Source organism: Bison bison, unplaced genomic scaffold (genome assembly GCF_000754665.1).
Source record: "Bison bison bison isolate TAMUID 2011002044 unplaced genomic scaffold, Bison_UMD1.0 scf7180017864506, whole genome shotgun sequence".
Classification (NCBI taxonomy): domain Eukaryota; kingdom Metazoa; phylum Chordata; class Mammalia; order Artiodactyla; family Bovidae; genus Bison; species Bison bison.
This window is the reverse complement of record NW_011495063.1, coordinates 444,359-464,175: the sequence shown is the minus strand read 5'-3', so window position 1 is coordinate 464,175 and position 19,817 is coordinate 444,359. Positions and strand designations below refer to the sequence as shown.

Here is a 19,817-nt window from a genome sequence, read left to right as displayed (position 1 = left end):
AGTTTCATTTTCACTTTGGAATCTGTGTGAAATCTACTCCAATATTTTAATAGCATATCTTCTACCAGTTCTCATATCACTAGAGTCAGTGCAGACATGTTTTATCTTTCTTTAATCTTTTGATCTCTTTAATGCACAAATAGAGCTTCCCAGGTGGCAGTAATGGTAGAGAATCTTCCTGCCAATGGAGGAGATGTACAAGACACAGGTTTGATCTCTGAGTTGGAAAGATCCCCTGGAGGAGGAAATGGCAACCCACTCCAGTATTCTTGCCTGGAGAATCCCATGGACAAAGGTCACAGAGACTGTAGCCTAACGGTCTACAGTCCATGGGGTCACAGAGAGTCAGACATGACTGAGCATTGAGCAGCAGAAATACATAAATGCATGCTCAGAAACAAACAAACAAAAATTCTCAGAAATATTCCTTCCCATCTTTCAGCCATCCATGTGAAAAAATGTATTCAATATTGCTTGTTTAATGCATAGAGTAATAAAATAATTATTACACACATAAGCCTTATAAAACATATCCTAGCAATAAAAATGGAGATTGATTTATAATATATAAAATTCATATTGGTTACACATAAACATAGACATATATACATACACATATGTATACATATGGATAGATACACATGTATACAGAGAGTTTTTATAGGATCAAAAAGTGGAGTATGAATTTGAGGAATGATTGGTATGTAGAAAGTCAAGAGGGAATTTTCATCTAATTCTCAAAGAGAGGCATAAGATTGCCTTGCACATTATGAATTTAGGTTTTATGAAGTAAGATAAAACACTCTCTCACAGAAGTGTTACTATTACATGTCTGAAGGCAAGCTGACTTCCAAGAAAACACTACCTTACAATTTTTAGATGAGACACATGATGTTTAAAACACAGTTTGAAAGGAAAAGTGAAAGTATTAGTCACTCAGTCGTGCCTGAGTCTTTGTGACTCCAAGGACTGTAGCCCGCTTTGCTTCTCTGTCCGTGGACTTTTCCAGGCAAGAATACTAGAGTGGGTTGCCATTTCCACCACCAGGGGGTCTTCCAGGTCCAAGGATTGAATCCGTGTCTCCTGCATTGGCAGGCAGACTCTTTACTATCTGAGCCACCAGGGATTTTTACCACGTATAACATCTCATGCTGAGTCGAAGGGTAAAGAGGGTATTTATTGTTTACGTATACCTTTTTCCTCTTCAAAATAACTCAGTTGCTTTTCTATCAGATACTTTGGGGATAAGATGGGTACTTACCATTAAACAGAAAATAATTTTTCAATTTTAAATGCCTATGTGAATGAACCATCCATATGGTTATAATAATAAAAGAATATCACTTCTAAATCTAAGATTCTATAATGTGAATGGCAACAAAAAGATATATTTTTTAGAGACAAGAGAAAATAAGTACAGCATTATCAGAGAAATGGAGATGGTAGAATTATCTCAGAAATGTGGAGTAAAGAAAGCTGCACAAAGATATAAGTCAAAATACACATAATTCTTCAGGGCCATTTATAGCTGTCAATCTCTTCCACAATAGTGTGGACCATATGTATGTTCTATGACATAGAAATTATGTCTTATCACCCATCATATGCCCTTGTACTTCCTAATACATTTTATGCATAAAATAAGAATTAAAGATTGAGTTTTATAGATCGTAAATTGTTAAACATTGTTTACTTTAGAGATCTCATTTTTGGAGATATTTTTCTTATTAGTAAACAGCACCAGGCATACAAGATATTGAGAAAGTCAAAAGATACAGATCAGATGGATTTATTCCTTGAATTAAGATAAATAAATTTTGGAATTTCCCTGGCAGTCCAGTGATTAGGACTCAACACTTTCACTGCAGTAGACCTGAGTTCAGTTCTTGGTTGGGGGAACTAAGATCCTGCAAGTCACACATTGCATCCAAAAAATAAAAAATTAAAAATAAAAAAATAATTTTTAAAAGATGAATAAGTCTTGACTAAAAAAATTCCATATTCCACGTGTATAATAATCCACATGAAGGCCTTTGGATATTGTTTTAATGTTTAGAGATAATACAGAATTTTATGGACATGTGGACACTGGCACATCCTCAAACAGTGCTGCTCTCCATATGATAACACTATGAGTCCAGTCCTCTCCCTGCCACATCCATCCCAAATAATCAAGTTTTAATAGTAGCAATGATCTCACTATTTGTGGACAAAAATTCCTGTGTCTGGACTATTTCCTTACCCAACTTTCTCAGGAAATCATAAATTTCTTCCAAGGTAAAATACTCTTTTTCACAGGAAACTTAATTTTCAAGGATTTTATTAAAGGCAATTTAGACATTGTTATTCCTCAGGCTGTAGATCAGGGCATTCGGCACGGGCACAATAATGGTCTAAAACACAGAGGACACTTTCCCTTGTTCCATGGAGCTGACTAATGAAGGCTGCAGGTGCATGAACGCTGCAGATCCATAGAAAATAGTGACAGCTGAGATGTGGGAGCTGCATGTGCTGAAGGCTTTGGACCTGCCCTCCTTGGAGTGGATTTGGAGGATGCTTGAGATGATGAAGATGTAGGAGCTGAGGATGGTCAGGATTGGAGTGAGGATATTAAATGCACTGAAACACAAAATAACAACTCATTGATGTAAGTACTGGAGCAGGAGAGCTCCAGTAGAGGAAAAAGATCACAGAGGTAATGGTTGATCACATCAGCCTGGCAGAAAAGCACTCTTAGCATGCAGCCTGTGTGAGCTGTGGCACCAGCCAAGCCCATGATATAAACCCCGACTACCATGCAAGAACAGAGCTGAAAAGACATGGTGACATTGTAAAGCAAGGGGTTACAGATGGCAACATAGCGATCATATGCCAGTACAGCCAACATATGACATTCTGATACAACAAAACGAGGAAGAAGAAGAGTTGAGTCACACTTGCTGGGTAGGAGATAGTATTCCTCTCTGTCACAAAGCTCACCAGCATTTGGGGGTAATGACAGTGGACTGACAGAGGTCAATGAAGGACAAGCTGCTGAGGAAATAGTACATGGGGGTGTGCAGGCGAGAACTGAGCCCAGTCAGTGTGATCATGACCAGGTTTCCCACCACCGTGACCACATAGATTCCTAGGAAGAGGAGGAAAAGGGGCAGCTGGAGTCCTGGATGCTCTGTTAGCCCAGCAAGGATGAACTCAATCACTGAGGAGTGATTTCCTGCTGCCATTTTCCTCTGGGAATTTATTGAAGAACTGAAGAATTGAAGTGGATATTTATTGTCTTATAACACAATAATGTGTAATATAAAACCAAGACTTTTCAAGCAGATAGCTCCAGTTCTCTGTCTGTTCCTGATCTACATTAGTGGTCAAAGTGCATCTCAGTAACATAGGATATGTAAATATTAATAAATATAAGATAGAATGCTCCTTTGTTTGTTCTATGCTATCAAACCAAAGCACTCTCCCTGTGGGTCTCGGTATTGACCAGTCCCTAGACAGCCAAAGAAATTTTCTGTTAACTTTATTATAAGAACTTTCCATGATTTGTTTTCATTCCTCTCAACTCTTCTACAGAGCAAATACTAGTATACCTATTTTACATGCTGGATAACTAATATAGTGGTTAGATATGTTCCCACAGTTAGGCATATAAAAAGTACATGATCAAGCATACAAAATAAGGCCTTTCTATCTCACTTTCCACCTCTTCTTTTAGCTACTCATATCTGCCCTTCTATTTCTATCTCTTTGTCATATCAGAGCAACCATTTACTAATGTAAGTGGGAAAATTAATATAAAGTACTGACAGTAGTGTATCAATAACTGATCCTTTGCAGTGAATACCTTCACTATGGTCACCTTTTCAAAAATAATGAGAATTCAGAAGTGTGAAATATTAAAGCCTAAACTCATCCACCCTAAAATCTCTTATGGAATATTCACCATGTGCTAAATACTTTGTATGACCTCTTATGGTCCTGGGCTTAGGTTCTTGGAAACCAGAGCTTCAGAATGTCAATCTTTCATGATCCTTAGGCTATAACAACAGCATGGGTGTGGTCTTGGTGTCTTTGTACTCACCTTCAAATTCACCTTCAAGCCAAAACACTCCCCCATAGGCACAAGAGACCAAAGCAGAAAGAATATTTGCATCTTTCTATCTTTGGGATATGGGGGAAGAAGGCTAAAAGCTAATGATTCCATGCACAGCACAGTGTGATGACTTCAAAAGAAAGAGACCCAAGAAGTATCATCAGAGGTTATCGGTGTATCAAAACTGATTACTATTTATTCAGTGCATACTATGTGTTGTGAAAGGCTTTTTAAAAATGGTGTCCCAGAAATCTTATGAGTGTATTATCCCCATTATATAGATGAAGATGCCATTAATAAATTCAGAGCCTTAAGTGATTTGTTAGCCATGACTGGTTTTTCAATGTAAATGTGGATAATGATTTCCTAAGAGTACAGATAAAAAAAAGAAATTGACATAGCCGTAAGAAACAGAAGTGGTAATTAAGGACTTGTGCTAATACTGATGTCTTCTGGAAATACTATTTCAAAGTCAAAACATGCATAAAACCTGTCCTAGATGCAAAGAGCTTAAAGCTAGAAAAATTTATAATCATAATACCAACATTTATTTTCTGCCACCCTCTTGTTATTGACACTTTTCATCCATAGACAGAAATTTCAGTTACGATTATGAAGATCATCATTTCAGAGTAAGGTCCTCTTAATCTTTAGCTAGCAAGACACTGCAAAACTGTGATTTTTATAAAAGTTACTTTTGTAGAATTTAGTGATAACAGCAGGCAAAACTGTTCACCTTTTTAAATACAAATTTACTTTTTTTTAAAAAAGTGGAACTTGCACTTTAAGATATTATTTTGAGAATTATTCCATGGTACTGTATACTTAGACTTGTACTGAAAAAATATTATGCAAATATGTCTTATGGTACCATAAAAGAAATCATTATGAAATTTGTAGATGATATTAACATAAAGACTAACAGACACTTTTATGATGATAATGATTCTAAGAAGATACTATTAGCCTGTGGATCTGATAGCCTTTGATATTATAAAGAATTTAACAGTCTGTAAGTACAGTTTGCTGTGGACACTTAGGATAGAGAGATGAATAAGATAGAATCCCTACACTTCAGAATTTTACAGTCTAGAGAGAGTAGAGGGGCCAGACTAGACAATGTGATAAATGATTGAACAGATCCTCCAGAACATGGTGACTATGGTGCTAACCCAGGGTAGGGGTCAATGAAGGCTTCCAAAAGAAAGCTGAATCTGGAAGGATATAAGTAGGAATAAGTCAGGTCTGCAAAAAACATTCAAAATTGGAAAGCGCTGGCCTAACGAATCTGTGTTCAAAACATCTGGATGAAGAGAAAACACATCACTGCCAATGATTTCATTAAAAAGAACATAGCACCCAAAATTAAGGTAGTGATAATCACACAAGAAAAAAATACATCTGGTGAATTGTGCTTAGTTCTGGGAGCTATAATTTACAATGGTGAATTTTAGATTATAATTATCCAAGACAACAATATTTGGATCAAAATACTTTACTCCAAGTACCTACACAACTAATAACATGAATTGGAATTAGATTTATTGTTTGTTACCTCAAAGGACAGAGCTGCAGTCCATAAAATACGTGTTTCAATAGCAAGACTGTCTAACCATTAAATGGGTCTGAATATAATAAGGGCTGAATTATGAAAAAGATAGTTTTCTGCATTCAGAGGTTTTACATTGAGAAGTGAGTAACCATTTTTAGATAGCAATCATTTTTAGGAAGTCTCTGTAATTGTGTGTGAAGTGGTTCAGTCAGTTCAGTTCAGTTGCTCAGTCGTGTCCGACTCTTTGTGACCCTATGAATCACAGCACGCCAGGCCTCCCTGTCCATCACCAACTCCCGGAGATCACTCAAACTCATGTCCATTGAGTCGGTGATGCCATCCAGCCATCTCATCCTCTGTCGTCCCCTTCTCCTCCTGCCCCCAATCCCTCCCAGCATCAGGATCTTTTCCAATGAGTCAACTCTTCGCATCAGGTGGCCAAAGTACTGGAGTTTCAGCTTTAACATCAGTCCTTTCAATGAGCACCCAGGACTGATGTCCTTCAGAATGGACTGGTTGGATCTCCTTGCAGTCCAAGGGACTCTCAAGAGTCTTCTCCAACACCACAGTTCAAAAGCATCAATTCTTCAGTGCTCAGCTTTCTTCACAGTCCAACTCTCACATCCATCCATGACCACTGGAAAAACCATAGCCTTGACTAGACGGACCTTTGTTGGCAAAGTCGTGTCTCTGCTTTTGAATATGCTATCTAGGTTGGTCATAGCTTTCCTTCCAAGGAGTAAGCATTTTTTAATTTCATGGCTGCATTCACCATCTGCAGTGATTTTGGAGCCCCCCAAAATAAAGCCTGACTTGTTTCCACTGTTTCCCCATCTATTTCCTAGGAAGTGATGGGGCCAGATGCCATGATCTTAGTTTTCTGAATGTTGAGCTTTAAGCCAGCTTTTCCACTCTCCTCTTTCACTTTCATCAAGAGGCTTTTTAGGGCCTCTTCACTTTCTGCCATAAGGGTGGTGTCATCTGGATATCTGAGGTTATTGATATTTCTCCTGGCAATCTTGATTTTTCTGAGATTAAAAAATTCTGGAACAGGTGAAGTTCAGATACTCACCCTTTACTTGGAAACCTTAGGTTGGGTTGAATGTCTGCTTTAGAGCAAGTGCTCTCTAGGGAAATCTTGATGATGATGGCAGGGACTGTTCAAGATAGAAATTCTTATGCTGCCTTTCACTGGGTGTTCAAATTCAGATCTTGATTAGAATTGTTTGTAGAGATACTATGAATCAAGGGTCATGACTCCTTATTGTAGCTTCCTCATAATGCTACCAGAGATGCTTGTCAAAGTGACATGCTTTTATTTAAGATTTCAATATATAAGAGGTATTAATATTATAAAAAACATGTAGGATGCTATTGGAAACTCCCTTAAGATTTCCTTTCACCAGAGATGAGCTATTGTAGTATAGGAGCAATTAAAATTTGCTTTTTCTGTTCTTTGTTGATAATATCATTAGCTCTCTTGTGTGTAATACTCTAAGTGTTGAGCCAGTAGACAGTCATTAGTTTAAGTGCTGAATTAAAGCCTGCAGACATTGCTCTAGATGGTCTTTGGAAACAACTTCCTATATGAATATAATTTCTGAAATATTTTAAACCATGAATTCAATCTTTTTCTGTTTATTTGAGGTTTGGGGAATATTTAACTGTATCTAATTATTAGTAGTAAACACCTCATTAGCACAGTAGGTAATGTGTTGGTTTTGTTAGTTGTAGCTACTTTATATAGTTTTCAAACATTTTATTTTTATGTACATAAGTCAATTATTTATAGCCAGGATTTACTGAGCACTTACTATGCACTACATCTAATATTAATCTTGTTATATTTGTTAACTCATTCAATTCTCACTATAGTTCAGCATGGAAGATGATATTAGGTTGAAAAGTGAAGCATTAGTTGTTAAGTCATTTCCAACTATTTGTGACCCCATGGACTGTAGCCTGACAGATTCCTCTGTCCAAGTGATTCTCCAAGCAAGAACACTGGAATGGGTAGCCATTCCCCTCTCCAGGGGATCTTTCTGACCCAGGGATTGAACCCAAGTCTCCTGCATCACAGGCAGATTCTTTACCATAAGAGCAGATTCTTTCCCTAATATTCAGGGAAGTCATGAATATTAGGTTGAATCAGGTAGCAAATTGATATGATTAAACCTAATACATATGGAATACTTAAAAAATAAAGAAGCTGAGACACAGAAAGATTAGCTAATTTCCCCAACCTTATCAGGTTAGTAAGTTGTAGTTTGGTTTATTCATAAATAATTATGTTTTTTATATTACATATATTTTAAAGCAGTCAATAATTTATTAATTCAGGAGACATGCAACACACCATAGTAGGTGTTAGGAGAAAAACTCAGAGATGCAAACTGTATGTTTTTAAATATGTCTACAATAGTACTTCATGCATTATATACAGCAAACAATCATATAGCACTCGTGCTGTGCTTGTGCTGCCCTTAGTCACTCAGTTTTGTCTAACTCTTTGCTGCCCCATGGACTGTAGCCCACCAGGCTTCTCTGCCCATGGGGATTCTCCATACAAGAATACTGGAGTGGGTTGCCATGCCCTCCTCTATGGGATCTTCCCAACCCAGGGATCAAAACCAGATCTCCCACATGGCAGGCAGATTCTTTACCATCTGAGCCACAAGAGAAGCTCAAGAATACTGGAGTGGGTAGCTATCCCTTTTCCAGGGGAACTTCCTGACCCAGGAATCTAACTGGGGTCTCCTACATTGCAGGCATATTCTTCACCAGCTGAGCTACCCAGGAAGCCCACATCACTTGGTTTGTGTCAAATAGCTTTTTAAGTACTCTTCTTCTTTATCCTCATTTGTTTTGTATATACTAGAATTATTCTCATCTTGTAGATAAGGAAACTGAATAGAAAGTTTTATGAAGACATTATAAATAATATTGGGCTGGGATTATAATGATGAACAAATTAAATATATAAGGATTGCTGTCTAATGCTCTTCTGAACACCTCAATATGGTAGCCACTATTCTGGTAAGCCATTCAAAACTAAAGTAACTAAAGTACATCAAATTTAAAATTCATTGTTTTTCTGTTATATTGACATATTTTAAGTACTCAATAGTCACATGTAGCCAATGGTTACTGTATTGGAGAAGGCAAATATTGAACATCAGACCTATTTCCAAAAATTCTATTGGATAGTGCTGGTTCAGAAGAAGCTGGAGAAATTGATGAAAAGATTCATCAAATGTAAAACCATAAAAATGATAAGGAAGATAGGTCCACGGTGCTGTCATTTATGGCCTCAAGCATCTAAGCATTTGCCTGCATAGAGGTGACCACTCAGGTGATAGTCTTGGACCCAGAAGATCAGTTCCAAGAGCAAGTTATATTCATCTTGAGAGTGAAGTGGGAAAAATGTGGAGGAGTTCTGATACAGCATATGAAACTAAAATGTCTTCTTGCCTAAATGCAATGGACTGACTGATGGTTTCTGTTTTGTGCTTCTAATAGATGTTGTTACATTTGTACATTGGAAATTTTCCAGCATTCCTGCTCTATAGTCTTTTCCACATGCATTCAACATTTGACTCACTGGATAAAAGTATAGTTGACCCTTGCACAATGGCAGAAGTTAAAGGGATACTGATTCACAAGCCATTGAAAATACAGGCGTGACTTTTCAGTCCTCCATTCTCATAAAGCAGCCTGGGGTCATATAGTAACTTAGTAAATGATTACTGGAAGAAAAAAATTGCATATAAGTGGACATAGGCAGTTCGGACCTGTGCTTTTTAAGAGTCAACTGTATAAGAACATATTTATCTTGATTTGTATTATAAAATTGTTTTTTCAGAGGATGGAAAAATTTTTTAAGCCAGTATATTCAGCCCGTGAATAAATTGAGCTGCTTTATCTATATCTCTGTGCTTTTGCTAATTCTTCTCCCTTAATCCCTTAATTGTTTTGATTTCAGAACTAATTCTTATTTCGCTGCTTAACATCTCATTTAATGCTTTTTTCCACATTGGAAATTGTCCCTGACTTCTTGCTCATTTTGCAATAAATATCCCTCTTCAGTTCAGTTCAGTCAGTTCAGTTGCTCAGTCATGTCTGACTCTCTGTGACCCCATGGACTGCAGCATACCAGGTTTCCTGTCCATTACCAACTTCCAGAGCATGCTCAAACTCATGTCCATTGAGTCAGTGTTGGCACCAACCATCTCATCCTCTGTCGTCCCCTTCTCCTCATGCTGTCAATCTTCCCTAGCATCAGGGTCTTTTCCAATGTCAGTTCTTCACATCAGGTGGCCAAAGTATTGGAGTTTTATCTTCAGCATCAGTCCTTTCAATGAATATTCAGGACTGATTTCCTTTAGGATTGACTGTTTGCTCTCCTTGCAGTACAAAGGACTCAGAAGAGTCTTCTCCAGCAGCACAGTTCAAAAGCATCAATTGTTTAGTGCTCAGCTTTCTTTATAGTCCAACTCTTACATCCATACATGACTGCTAGAAAAATCACAGCTTTGACTTGATGGACCTTTGTTAGCTTCAGTGGTCTCTTAAACTCCTGTGTATTTGTGTGTCATTGCAATAAACTTGTTTGGGGCAGGATCAATGTCTTATCTGACTCATAAGTCCAGCTACCGTCATATGCAGAATATAGAAATGATACTCAAAAACACTTGTTGAAGGAATCAATACAGTTTACCTGTATATGAATTGACAAAAATTACTTATCAAACCAGCAGAGTTAAAATATAGTTTGTTAATATGTAGTTTAATTATTTAATATTATTTTGTTAATTGACTAGAATAGCTGTGAAAAGAAGAGAAGCGAAAAGCAAAGGAGAAAGAAAAGATATAAGCATTTGAATGCAGAGTTCCAAAGAATAGCAAGGAGAGATAAGAAAGCCTTCCTCAGCTATCAATGCAAAGAAATAGAGGAAAACAACAGAATGGGAAAGACTAGAGATCTCTTCAAGAAAATTAGAGATACCAAGGGAACATTTCATGCAAAGATGGGCTCAATAAAGGACAGAAATGGTATGGACCTAACAGAAGCAGAAGATATTAAGAAGAGGTGGCAAGAATACACAGAAGAACTGTACAAAAAAGATCTTCATGACCCAGATAATCATGAAGGTGTGATCACTCACCTAGAGCCAGACATCCTGGAATGGGAAGTCAAGTGGGCCTTAGGAAGCATCACTATGAACAAAGCTAGTGGAGGTGATGGCAGTCCAGTTGAGCTATTTCAAATCCTGAAAGAGGATGCTGTGAAAGTGCTACACTCAATATGCCAGCAAATTTGGAAAACTCAGCAGTGGCCACAAGACTGGAAAAGGTCAGTTTTCATACCAATCCCAAAGAAAGGCAATACCAAAGAATGCTCAAACTACCACGAAATTGCACTCATCTCATATGCTAGTAAAGTAATGCTCCAAATTCTCCAAGCCAGGCTTCAGCAATACGTGAACCGTGAACTTGCAGATGTTCAAGCTGGTTTTAGAAAAGTCAGAGGAACCAGAGATCAAATTGCCAACATCTGCTGGATCATGGAAAAAGCAAGAGAGTTCCAGAAAAATATCTATTTCTGCTTTATTGACTATGCCAAAGCCTTTGATTGTGTGCATCACAATCAATTGTGGAAAATTCTGAAAGAGATAGGAATACCAGACCACCTGACCTGCCTCTTGAGAAACCTATATGCAGGTCAGGAAGCCACAGTTAGAACTGGACATGGAACAACAGACTAGTTCCAAATAGGACAGGGAGTACGTCAAGGCTGTATATTGTCACCTTGCTTATTTAACTTATATGCAGAGTACATCATGAGAAACACTGGGCTGGAAGAAGCATAGGCTGGAATCAAGATTGCTGGGAGAAATATCAATCACCTCAGATATGCAGATGATACCACCCTTATGGCAGAAAGTGAAGAGGAACTAAAAACCTCTTGATGAAAGTGAAAGTGGAGAGTGAAAAAGTTGGCTTAAAGCTCAGTTTCAGAAAACGAAGATCATGGCATCTGGTCCCATCACTTCATGGGAAATAGATGGGGAAACAGTGGAAACAGTGTCAGACTTTATTTTTTGGGCTCCAAAATCACTGCAGATGGTGACTGCAGCCAAGAAATTAAATGACACTTACTCCTTGGAAGGAAAGCTATGACCAATCTAAATAGCATATTCAAAAGCAGAGACATTACTTTGCCAACAAAGGTCCGTCTAGTCAAGGCTATGGTTTTTCCAGTGGTCATGTATGGATGTGAGAGTTGGACTGTGAAGCAAGCTGAGCACCAAAGAATTGATGCTTTTGCACTGTGGTGTTGGAGAAGACTCTTGAGGCCCTTGGACGGCAAGGAAATCCAACCAGTCCATTCTAAAGGAGATCAGTCCTGGGTGTTCTTTGGAAGGAATGATGCTAAAGCTGAAGCTCCAGTACTTTGGCCACCTCACGCTAAGAGTCTTACCTCGTCATTGGGCCAGACTCTGATGCTGGGAGGGATTGGCGGCAGGAGGAGAAAGGGACGACAGAGGATGAGATGGCTGGATGGCATCACCGACTCGATGGATGTGAGTTTGAATGGACTCCGGGAGTTGGTGATGGACAGGGAGGTCTGGCATGCTGCAATTCATGGGGTCACAGAGTCGGACATGACTGAGTGACTGAACTGAACTGAAAACAGTATCATAATGTCACATTGCTATATTAAAAAGTGAATAGGTTAACCATCTATGTTTATTAGTTTTGTTTCTTCTCGTGTGAACTTTCAAGATATTTCATTATATTTGAAATGATCATATTTGTGTGATGTTTCTTATTCTACTCAGTTTTACCCTCTCTGTAATTTTTACTTTAACCATGTGAAAATTTTGAAATACCCTGATTCATGTCAACATCTATAGTATTTGTTCTTGTGGGTGCAATTCTTCTTCCTTCAATTGCTAAGTTCCTTCTGTGAACCCAGCACATATGATATATACACAGAAATCAGAAACACAGCCATAGCTCCCAAGGAGCTTAGAGGACACAATACAATGTAATCTGTATAACATTAGGGTTTTTATGATCTAAAGTTAGAGAACAAAGGAAACATAATTTAAATCATTTTGTGGGAATCATGTCAGACTTTTGCAGAGGGATTTTAGTAGATGAAATAGAAATGAACTGCATTTCAAAGACTTGGAACCACAACTCCAAAGACACCAAATTGTAATAGTGTTTTTTGGTTTTTTTGTTTGTTTGTTTTTGAGAAGTAACAAATATCTTGGTAATTTTGAACTGAAGAGGAAAATAGAGACTGGACATTTAGATGCAGACAGGTAATACAAATTATTTTACATATTAAAAAGTTTGTTTTATTCTAAAGTTAATGGATAGACATGAAAACATTTAAAGCATGAGAGTAATGTCATCAGTGATCTTTCACACTGTTAAACTTAAATGCAAAATGGAGACTGGACTGGAGAATTTTCTGAACAGCCAAAACTATTTAATCCATGTAAGTAAGTAAACTAATTCTAGCTTAATTCATGAAGTTAAGTGAGACTTAATTTAGTCTATTTCTTATAAATGCCTCTGATAATCATGAAAGAAGGCTTCTAAGTGGCATGGTAGTAGAGAATCTGCCTGCCAATACAGGAGATGCAAAAGAAGCAGGTGGATCCCTGGGTTGGGAAGATTCCCTGGAGTAGGAAAAGACAACCCACTCCAGTACTCTTGCCTGGAAAATTCCAAGGGCAGGGGAGACTGGCAGACTATGGTCCATGGGGTAGCAAAGAGTCAGACATAACTGAGGGACACACACAATCATGAAAGCAGCTTAAGTAATCTTCCTAAAATTGGGATGAGTGTTAATGCAAGTTTGTGCACAGTGAGGCCAAGTCAACTGAAATATTAGGAATTTGAAACAGAGAAAGTTTCATTGTACAGTCATGCAAGGAGACAGGTGACTCATGAACTTAGAAGCCCCTAGCTCCCCAAAAGAGTTAAGCAATGCACTCTTAAGCAGATGGCAGAGAGGGGTCACAGGGTATGTGATCAGCTCCTGCACAGTTCTCTGGCTGAAGGTGAGGGAACAGTGTGGTGTCACAGAGGTTAATTTAAATCAGACATTACTTTGCCAACAAAGGTCCATCTGGTCAAAGCTATGGTTTTTCCTGTAGTCATGTATTCATGTAAGAGTTGGACTATAAAGAAAGCTGAGCCCTGAAGAATGGATGCTTTTGCACTGTGGTGTTAGAGAAGACTGTTGAGAATACCTTGGACAACAAGGAGATCCAAGCAGTCCATCCTAAAGGAAATCAGTCCTGAATATTCACTGGAAGTACTGATGCTGAAGCTGAAACTCCAATACTTTGGCCACCTGATGCGAAGAACTGACTCATTGGAAAAGACCCCGATGCTGGGAAAAATTGAAGGTGGGAGGAGAAGGGGATGACAGAGGATGAGATGGTCGGGTGGCATCACTGACTCAGTGGAAATGGTTTTAAGTAAACTCTGGGAGTAGGTGATGGACAGGGAGGCCGAGCATGCTCCAGTCCATGGGGTCGCACAGAGTCGGACATGGCTGAGCGACTGAACTGAACTGAACTTAGGCTCCAGCGGCCTGGGGTTGTGTGCTCTTGATTATCAAGTTGTTAACATCCTCCATTTGGGATGGAGTGGGTGTTCACATCTGCAAAACAACTCAGGAATTCTGCATCAAATACTGCTAACTAAGTACTTCAGAGAGGAGCTAAGGCAGATGGGCTGTTCCAGTAATGCCCAATAGGATCCTGCTCAAACACTTGAGATGGTCACTTGTGACCAGTGCAAGGTATGGAGTTAGAGTAGGCAAGGTTCAGAAAAACAATGAGACTGGCACTCTACAGGAATAGATCACTTTTAATGAGGCGAGAAGGGGCAGCAGTCAGATTAGCCGGCAGCTGCTGCTCTTGTCTAAGAAAAGGGTAAGTTTATATAGGCATGTATGTAGAAAGCTACTGTTCTAAGAGGACCTATTCTTTTCCAGGGTTGTTGGGAGTAGTTATCTCTTAAATGGCTGGGGCAAGCAGTTCTGGAGATTGGCAGAGGCTGGACCAGCTTGGAGCTGGGCGTAATCAACCTAATGTCTATTTTTTCTTCAGGTGAGAGAGTTCTTTGTTTTTCTAGAATGGTGGGGAGGACCTAGAGGGGAGTTTTAACTCTAGGCTACCTTGAACCATGCAACTTTCCTTCATTCCAGACTTTAAGGAATATATATATAAAGAGAAAGAGATGTGGGCGCCATTAATGTTAAGGGTTTGTTTTGTGCTGATAAATGAGGCTCAGGGGTTTGTAGTCTGGGAGGAAGGAAGTCTAAGGCCCATAATGTTGATTTTCTATTTTTGCCATCAGGGTTTTAAGCAAAAGAACAGTCTTGACTTGGTCTTGAGAGATGGCTCAAATCTATTCTTGGAGAAACTTTTGAAAGAGATTGAAGAGACAGGGGCCAAATAAGAGGAATAAAATGATAAGTACCAATGGTCCCAAGAAAGGGAATAACCAAGGGAGGGCCTGATGGAACAGGTTTTGGGGATTGTAAAGGTTTTCTAACTCTTTTTTGCGGTGTTCAATTCTAAGTTCTTTGACTCTGTCTTGGACTATGTCCGTTTCATTAACAAAACAGCAGCAGTCTTTTTCTAGAAAAAGACAGGTCTCTCCCTTTTCTGTGGTGAGAAGGTCCAGGGCTCGTCTATTTTGTAGGGCCACAGAAGCTAATGAGTTAATTTGTCTTTGGACTGAAACGAAGAACTCTGTTACTTGCTCCATATCTTCATTGAGTGTTTGGGACAGCTTGTAGTAAAAATGAGCCGAGGTTGAGATGTCCCGTCTCCGTGTCTAGGGCATTGTGGAGTTCCACCAGCAGAGGGCAGTGTAGGAAGCTTGGTATGGGAGGAGGTTCAAGGGGGAGTCCAGGAGGCAGCATGGGCCTTCCGTACATCACCTCAAAGGGGCTCAGCCTCAGGGGCTTTCTGGGCAAAGCCCACACTCTGAGGAGAACAATCAGCAAAAGTTTAGTCCAATCTAGATGTACCTTGAGGGTTAATTTAGTAAGAGTTTTTTTATATTATTCTATTTATCCTTTCTACATTTTCTGGGGATTGGGGATGATATGGAATGTGAAATTTTCAGGGTATCTGTAAGAATTGTACAAGTTGTTGGGTGACCTTGCACATAAATTTCAGGCCCTTATCAGACTGTAGGGATGAAGGCAGACCAAACCTGGGGATAATTTCTGTGAGGAAGATTTGGGCCACAGTGTGGGCTTTTTTGTCTGTAGTGGGAAATGCTTTTACCAATCTCGAAAAAGTGTCCACAAGGACCAGGAGGTATCTGAATCTCTGAACTGGGGGCATATGAGTAAGTCTATCTGCCAATCTTGTGCTGGGAGGCTGCCTCACATTTGATGGGTTGGAAAGGAGGTAGGTTTAAGGTTGGAATTGGAATTAATGCATTGACATATTTGACAGGAGTAGGTAAGGTTATCTAAATATTGTTGGTCAGCATTGGATACGGGGAAGTGGTTACGGAGGAACTGTTGGAGTGTCTTGGATGAGGGATGAAAGAGTGAGTGTAGATAAGAGAGGATTTTTCTGGTGGTGGGAGGGTCGGATGGAGTCAGAGCTAAGATGACAGGGGACTGGAGGGAGGGGTGGGACAGGGCTACCTCTTTTGCCTTCTGGTCTGCAGCATTGTTGTAGGCTAATATGAGACTTCTCTTTTGATGCCCCTTACAGCAGAGGATGGCGGCTTTGTTTGGTAAGTGTTGCTTCTAGAAGTTTGTGGGTCAAGTCTGAATTAATAATGGGGGATCCCTTTTGGGTTAGGAAACCTCTCTCTCTCTGTAGCCTACCAGGTCCCTCTGTCCAAGGAATTCTCCAAGCAAGAATACTGGAATGGTTGGGTTGCTATGTCCTCCAGGGTATCTTCCAGACCTAGGGATTGAAACTGCTTCTACGTATCCTGCATTGGCAGGCAGGCACGTTCTTTACCACTGACTCAGCAATCAAATTACTGGGCATATACCCTGAGAAAACCATAATTGAAAAAGACACATTTACCCCAGTTTTACTGTAGCACCATTTACAATAGTCAGGATGCAAAAGCGACCTAGCTGTCCATTGGCAGGTAAATGGATTAAGAAGTTGTGGTACATATATGGAGAAGGAAATGGCAACCCACTCCAGTGTTCTTGCCTGAAGAATCCCAGGGACAGGGGAGCCTGGTGGGCTGTCGTCTCTGGGGTTGAACAGAGTCGGACACGACTGAAGCGACTTAGCAGCAGCAGGTACATATATACATTGAAATATTACTCAGCCATAAAAAGGAACACATAAGAGTCAGTTCTAGTGAGCTAGATGAACCTAGGGCCAATTATACAGAAGAGTGAAGTAAGTCAGAAAGAGAAATAAATATCGTATGTGTGCTGTGCTTAGTTGCTTGGTCGTGTCTGACTCTTTGTGTCCCCATAGACTGTAGCCCACCAGGATCCTCTGTCTGTGGGGATTCTCCAGGCAAGAATACTAGAGTACCTATCCCTTCTTCAGGGGAACTTCCCAACCCTGGAATCAAACCAGGGTCTCCTGCATTGCAGGCAGATTCTTTACCAGCTGAACTACCAGGATTAAAACATATCTATGGAAACTAGAAAAACAGTACTGATGAACCTATTTACAGGGAAGGAATGGAACACGGACATAGAGAAAAAACTTGTGAACAAAGTTGGGGAAAGAGAGGGTGGGACCAATGGAGAGAATAGGATTGACGTGCATTCCCTATCATGTGTAAAATGGGTAGATGATGAGAAGCTGCTACATAGCACTATATAAACACTGCCCAGCCTGGCACTCTGTGACAACCTGGATGGGTGGGATGATGGGGAGAGGGAGGCTCAAGAGGGAGGATAAATATATAATTGTTATTATTTGCAATGTTGTATGGGGGAAACCAACAATACATTGTAAAGTGATTATGCCCCAGATGTCCTTTTGTTTTTGGAAGTGGACATAGACTCCAAGAGATGAGAAAGAAAGTAAATATCAGAACACACATTACTCTGCCTTGGGGATTAAGAAGAATACTTAACTAGTAGTATATTGTGTCTCAAAAGATCTGTGACACAGAATGGAAAGAAAAACTCATTAATTTTTAATGTCAGGGAGCTCATTAACTTGAAAGGAAATCACAAGGGAGAGAATTATTTTCTGTGCTTCTAATCAATTTTCCCAGAACTACAGGGTATGAAATACATTCTACTTGAGTTAATTGATTGCTTCGGAGCTTGTTAAGGTGGATATTATCCTTGCAAGTGAAGAAGACCTTCTGGGGAAATTCTCAAATAGAAATTATGGCCTGTCCCCTTAGCATGTCAAAGACTGAGGACCACAGTGATGGATACTGTCTTCTTCCTTGTCAGAAACTTTGACCTTCTAAGGACTGTAAGGTAGAAGGAGTCCTAAGGTTCAGTGGCAGTGAGGCATCACAGAAAAAGAAGGTGAGGGTTGAATCACCTATGTCTCAATTCCTTGCAAACCTCAGACTATATAAATCGAGGGTTCTGTGGAATACCACCTATTTATTGTTCTTTTCAGCCCTGATCCTGAACAGAGCCTGGAGAGAGGAAGAATGATGTGCAGAGACACTGGGAGTCTACCAGTATTTTTTAAGCACAGAGACAAACAAAAGGATTAAGGACAGAAAGAAGAAAATGAGGAATCTGCGGGAATAGTCATTACAAGTCTTGCATTTTGGATGCTTTGATGAGTCTCTTTAGACAACCCTGTGGTTATAAAAAGATCCAGCTATCACTCGGGAAACAGGGAAAGTCCATGAAGGTCCATTGTGAATCTGAGTTTCTGCCCCTGTTCCTACAGATCACGACTGTGTAGTAAATGAATATGGAAAATACTTCCTCTGTGACTGAGTTTATCCTTATGGGATTGACAGAACAACCTAAACTCCAGTTACCCCTGTTTTTCCTGTTTCTTCTGAACTACCTGGTCACTGGGTTGGGAAATTTATGCTTGATGATTCTAATTTGTCTAAATTCACACCTGCACACCCCCATGTACTTTTTTCTGTTCAATCTCTCTTTTATTGATCTCTGTTACTCATCTGTCTTTAACCCCAAAATGCTAATGAACTTTATTTCCAAGAGGAATGTCATCTCCTTTACAGGATGTATGTCTCAGCTGTTTTTCTTCTGCTTTTTTGTCAACTCTGAGTGCTATGTGTTGACAGCCATGGCCTATGATCGCTATGTGGCCATCTGTAAGCCCTTGCTGTATACAGTGGCCATGTCTCCTCAGGTGTGTTCTCTGCTGATGTCTGGTTCATATGTGATGGGGTTTGCTGGAGCCACGGTCCACACAGGGTGTATGATGAGGCTGATCTTTTGTGATTCCAGCATCATTAGCCATTATATGTGTGACATTCTCCCACTGCTCCAGCTCTCCTGCAGCAGCACTTATGCCAATGAGATCCTGGTTTCTGCTGTTGTGGGGACAGTTGTCATAGTATCTAGCCTCATTATCTTAATTTCGTATGCTTTGATTCTTTTCAATATTCTTCATATACCATCATCTAAAGGTTGGTCTAAAGCCTTGAGCACCTGTGGGTCCCATATTACAACAGTTGGTCTATTCTATGGATTTGGGCTGCTCACTCATGTCAGGCCACCGTCTTCTAGTTTTGCAGAGCAGGGAAAATTTTTCTCAGTGCTTTACACTAATGTGGTACCCATGCTGAACCCTCTCATTTATAGCCTCAGGAACAAGGATGTCAAAATTGCTGTGAAGAAAACCTTGAAGAGAATCACAAAATGAATGAAACCAGTTATGCCACCTTTTCTTTATTTTTTTAAGTCTTTTTCTTGCTCCACTGTATCCTCTTCCTCTTATTCTTTTGTCACACTCTTCATTTGTCTTTCTAATGTCCTCTTGGCAGGATTTAATCTCTAATGTCTGATGTCTTTTCTTCTCTTGCCCCTTAATGTAACCTGTGGGCCTATTTAACTGGAGAATCATCTTCAGCCCTAAGTGATCCCATAGCAGTTGCAGGGTAGGGACCAATAACCTTTCCCATCTGATGATAACACTATTATTTTCCTTGTGTGTCTGTTCATCCAAGGTATGCCAT

General features: G+C 39.6%; 1 protein-coding gene and 1 pseudogene across 1 annotated transcript; one reads left to right on the top strand and one right to left on the bottom strand.

Moving 5' to 3' along the window:
* Positions 1-2,333: 2,333 nt before the first annotated feature.
* LOC104980651 lies at positions 2,334-3,224 on the bottom strand (annotated as a pseudogene).
* A 15,347-nt stretch (positions 3,225-18,571) lies between these two features.
* Positions 18,572-19,504, top strand: LOC104980735 (olfactory receptor 143-like). The gene has a single exon (XM_010829512.1). The coding sequence runs from the start codon at positions 18,572-18,574 to the stop codon at positions 19,502-19,504; it is 933 nt and encodes a 310-aa protein (XP_010827814.1).
* The last annotated feature ends 313 nt before the right edge of the window (positions 19,505-19,817 follow it).

Bases quoted from the DNA above. Each gene is read 5' to 3' on its own strand.
- LOC104980735 (XM_010829512.1), top strand. From the start codon at position 18,572: ATGAATATGGAAAATACTTCCTCTGTGACTGAGTTTATCCTTATGGGA.